Here is a 4480-nt window from a genome sequence, read left to right on the forward strand (position 1 = left end):
CCAGCACACCAACGTCCTGGCAAAGAAACAGACGTGCAGCTAAATGGTTCAGGAGTCAAAAGTTCAGCTCAGCCCCTGCCATTGTCACGCAGAGTCGGGATGTTCATGGTGTCGGTGACGCTGGACGATTCCAGGTTTTCAGGGGGCATTTATGTCTCCGGCAGACAGGGGCCCAGGAAGGGTGAGGTAGACGTTAACTCAGAGGAGCGCAGCGAGGCTTGCGGCCAAACGCTGTCAGCCTAATACCGGCGAGGAGTCCGGGAGGAGCAGTCGCAGCATCTGGATAGTCAAGCTCCATTAGCCTCCTGGCTCTGTTCTACACCAGCTGCATTACAGCCGTGTTGACAAATGGCAGAAGAGGTGGTGTGTGTGATATGAATCACATCACTCAGGGGGATTTCCACCATGAATATCATACCCCCTTCTGCCCCATGATCTTTCCCCTCCATCCCTGCCTCCCTCTTGTCTGGGCTGGCTGTGAACTGAAGCAGCAGCAGCAGCAGCGGTGGCGGCGGCGGCCCTGGCTGGGATTCGGTGGAGCAGCATTAGCTCTCAACCTTGGTGAAGGACTAAACGCAGCCTCGGCCGGGTGTCCTTGCTGTCACACTGCTGCTGGGAGAAGATAAGCACTCCAGCCTTTAGGACAGGCTGCTGGGCTCCCATCGGTCCTGGCAGCACGGCGAGCCGGGTAATTGAAGAAGCCCTGCAAATAATTCATTAAGTGATCGTTACATCTGATGCAGGACGTGCTCCGGCAGCCGTTCTGTGGAGCTGCTGTGATGCTCGTTTTCATACCCACTGTTTGCAAAAAGCACATTCTGGTTTAAAAAGGACTTTTTGCAATTATCTTTTTTTTCCGCTCTCTTCGCAGCAGAGGAGGTGTTTCACACGGCGTGCTGAAAGTTTCTCTTCCTCGGATGACTCATTGCAGAAATCCAGCCGATTTGGAGGATAACAAACGGCGATATTGCCTCTCGTATATGTAGCGCCCCGGACGTTTTCACCGCTGCGGGGGAATATTTACCTCAGAAACAGTCTCTGAGGTGAAATCTGAAGTCCTGCTGCGGCTCGGTGATGAATTCTTGCCTCAGTCTGTTTTTTTTCTTGCTTTTTGGCTTGTCCTTGTGAGGCCTGTAAATCGTCCACGGTGATATATTAAGATGCTGTCACAGCGCTGTTAAGTAGAAAGGTGTGGCTGTGTGTGTGTGTGTGTGCAGAGAGAGAGAGAATTAGGTATATTTACTGTGTTGAGCTGCTGAAATAAAGCATGCAGTGCTATATTTCTCTCAAACACACCGGAGCAGTGAATGATGAAACGCGCGGGGAGCGGCTGCGGTGGGTATTGATGTGTAATGCCCTTGGACCAAAGCCAAGACGGTGAAGTGGAATGAAAGGAAAGCAGTCACTCCCCTGTTAACTCAAGGTTGTACTTTACAGAAGCTATATCTGTCTGTGTTGTCAGTGCTACGCTTAGTAAATGCGCTCTATGTGTGCGCCGCGACTATAAAAAAAAAAAATCCTCCCCATCTAAATCACATCTGCCTGTTGACTTTGAAGATTCCCACCAATTCGCCGCGTGTTTTTCCAAGGCTGATGCGGTGTGTCGTGGCTTATCCACAACTTTCTGAGCTGGCAGGGGCTGCTGGTGTGTTTGGCAGCGGCTTGTGAACGCAGCCAGAGAATGGGCTCTCAGTGATCGGGACCCCTGCCAGCTCATAGAAGTGGCAGCTGATCATCCTCGGTTAATAGGCGCTCATAATCCTCTGTGAATGTCTCATGTTGTCCCCCGAGAGCAGCGAGACGAAGGCGTGTATTTGCAATCAGTGTGCATTAAGGGCTGACAGTTTAACTGCTGCCATAACTGTAATAAAGCAGCCCACTGCTTGCATGCTGAATGGAAGCAAAGCTGTAAAGGTTTCTGTTGTTGTTGTTGTTGTTGTTGTTGTTGTTGTTGTTGTTGTTTGATCTCTAACAATGACTCTCTCTTTCTGTCTTCCCTCCATCGCTGATGCCTGTCGTTGCCGCAGGAAGTCGAGGTTAGTGTCCCTTTTGTAAATTCGCACAATGCCCTGTCTGTCTTTGCTGTGATGCTTCTTTTAGCTCCGCTGGTGTCACCTGCCCGATGAGCAAGAGCTCGCTGTGGCGGAGGCACGAGACGTGAGACAGAATACAGCATCATTGTCTGGCGTGGCGCTGATCGGTGTCGCTGCTCAGCAGTTTGAGCCACTGTGACGTAAACATGAATAGAACACGAACACTAACATGCACCGGGGTTATATTATTATGATTATTGTTGTTGTTGTTATTATTATTTGGTGTAAATGGTGAAAATCTGGCAGCAAAGGTGCCAGAAACAAACAAACATAAAAAACAAAACAAACATACACGATGAATTTATGTTAAAAAAAAAAAGAAAAGAAAAAGAAAGAAAGAAAAAAAAAACTTCTCAGACTTTTGATGTGGACATTATGTACCATATCAGCTCCTTTTTTTAAAGTTTAGTTTAGTTTTAAATTGGAAAATGTGCACAATAATATCTTTTTTTTAAATTGATTTTACTAGATATTATCAGTAATTTAGCAAAACAAGGGAAATCTGTTGAATAAAAGTTAATCAAATTAAAATTATTTACAAAGTTTCAATTCTAAATACACTTCTTTTTCTTTCAGTTTACAACAAAGCTTTGGCCTGATTTTGATGTGAACATTATGCACAACATTTATTTTTTTCCTTTTTACAGTCAGCACATAAATTTTTATTCTGTGATTTTATCTGTAATTTAACAAAACAAAGAAAATCTGTAAAATATCAGTACAACACTCCTTAATGTACGTATTTTTTCATAGAATAACAGCAAAAAATCTATAAAATATTTATATATTGTGAATTTAAGTACAATTTCAAAGAAATGTTGTGATATTACAGTAAAAGAACTAACACCTATAAAGATTTTTGCTGTGCACATTATTTTTAGGCTGGTTTTTTTTGGTGGTGGTTGTTTATTTTTAATGTTTATTTTCTATATTTATTTCTGTGATTTTACCTTATATGCAAGCTAACAAAAGAAGGAAAATCTGTTAACCATTTTGTAAATCAGAAATGGAATAGTTATTTAGATTTTTTCAATCTTTTATCTGAATATTTTTTCCTTTTAAATAGCTGCTAATATCTGTAAAATATTTCAATTTTTTATTTATTTTTTTTGCTAAATTAAATACAGTAAAAAATGATGTAATTTCACAGTACAAATGATAGACTTTTAATTATTTACAGTTTTGACCTGCTTCTTTAAGGGTCAGCATGTGTATAAAAGCTTCTGTGATTTTATTAACTATAATTTAACAAAACTGGGTCAAACTGTAAAATAAAAGCAAACTGTTAGAAAAACAAACGTATAAAACATGGACGGCAGAGATTTTTCGAGTCAAATTCAAACTGCTGCCTCCAAGATAATAATCTGAAGCATCACCGACGGTTAATAAATAGAAATGTGTTCCTTTTAGACGCACAATTCAACACAGAAAACAATTATAAACACACGAACTCTGCCTTTAACTCCTCGGCCTTGTGTCTAAGCCGCCTTCGGCTACACTTGTTCAGCTTGACTTGAGAGCTCAGTCTTCGTGTCCCCTGAGCGGAGTGAGACCGAGCTAAACTGAACAGACCTGATCCTCGGGGTGCTCGCTGGGCCTCGTGCCGAGCAGTAACCGCTTTATAGCTGATCCTCTCTGTCCTGACACACAGAGAAATGGGTCGGAAGGGATGCAGCAGGGGGACGCTGATTTTTTATTATCGTTCCAGCGCCACGCCGCCGCCGGGGACGCACTCTAAAAAACCGAGTTAGTTTGCAAATATTCCCTCAGCAGCTGCACAGGAGCGAAGATAGTTCATGTTCTGCTATGAGCTGCGTTTAAACTCTCACAGTCTCGCCTTTCTGTGATAGAAGCTGCTTCTACTGCAGCCAAGACTGACGCTTCATTCTTGACCTCGGAAAGAGAAGAGAGGAAAAACGAACTCATCGTCTGCAGATTGAGTTTGCTCAGTGAGCTCATGAAGCTCCAGAAAAAGTTGATTTTCTCGACAGCACTTCATGTCGTCTAGTCAAACTCTTACAGCTTATCTCCAGAACTTGTCGTGCGGCTTGTCGAAACACGTTCTGCTCATAATCTAGTTGGTTTTTAAACAGTTCAGGGTTTTAATCGTTCAGCTTTTACATTATAAAGCCTCCGAACAGCGATTAGTTGTGTTCTTCTCCGTACTGCCAACTCTACAAGCGAGTTCCTGTGTTTGTGCTGCACAACACAGAAACACAACAGTCCTGTAGGCTCATGTTGTGGCCGTCAGCTTTAATTATCTGGATGTTTCTGAGAAGTTAGTCTGACGTCTGGACAAGAATCCAGTCAGAGGCGTGAATCCCAGAGGCAGCGTCTTGTTTTTATTATTACTGTTATAATCGCCCTTCTCTTCCTTTTGCGTGGAC

General features: G+C 43.2%; 1 protein-coding gene across 1 annotated transcript in view; it reads left to right on the forward strand.

Moving 5' to 3' along the window:
• The window catches only part of LOC103362472 (SPARC (osteonectin), cwcv and kazal like domains proteoglycan 2), a 58364-nt gene that overhangs the window by 16572 nt on the left and 37312 nt on the right, over window positions 1-4480 (forward strand). Inside the window, exon 2 of the mRNA XM_008288832.1 lies at window positions 2028-2036. Coding sequence (XP_008287054.1) covers window positions 2028-2036 — 9 coding nt within the window. The remainder of the gene's footprint in view (window positions 1-2027; window positions 2037-4480) is intronic.

This window comes from Stegastes partitus, unplaced genomic scaffold (genome assembly GCF_000690725.1).
Source record: "Stegastes partitus isolate 25-593 unplaced genomic scaffold, Stegastes_partitus-1.0.2 Scaffold576, whole genome shotgun sequence".
Classification (NCBI taxonomy): Eukaryota; Metazoa; Chordata; class Actinopteri; family Pomacentridae; genus Stegastes; species Stegastes partitus.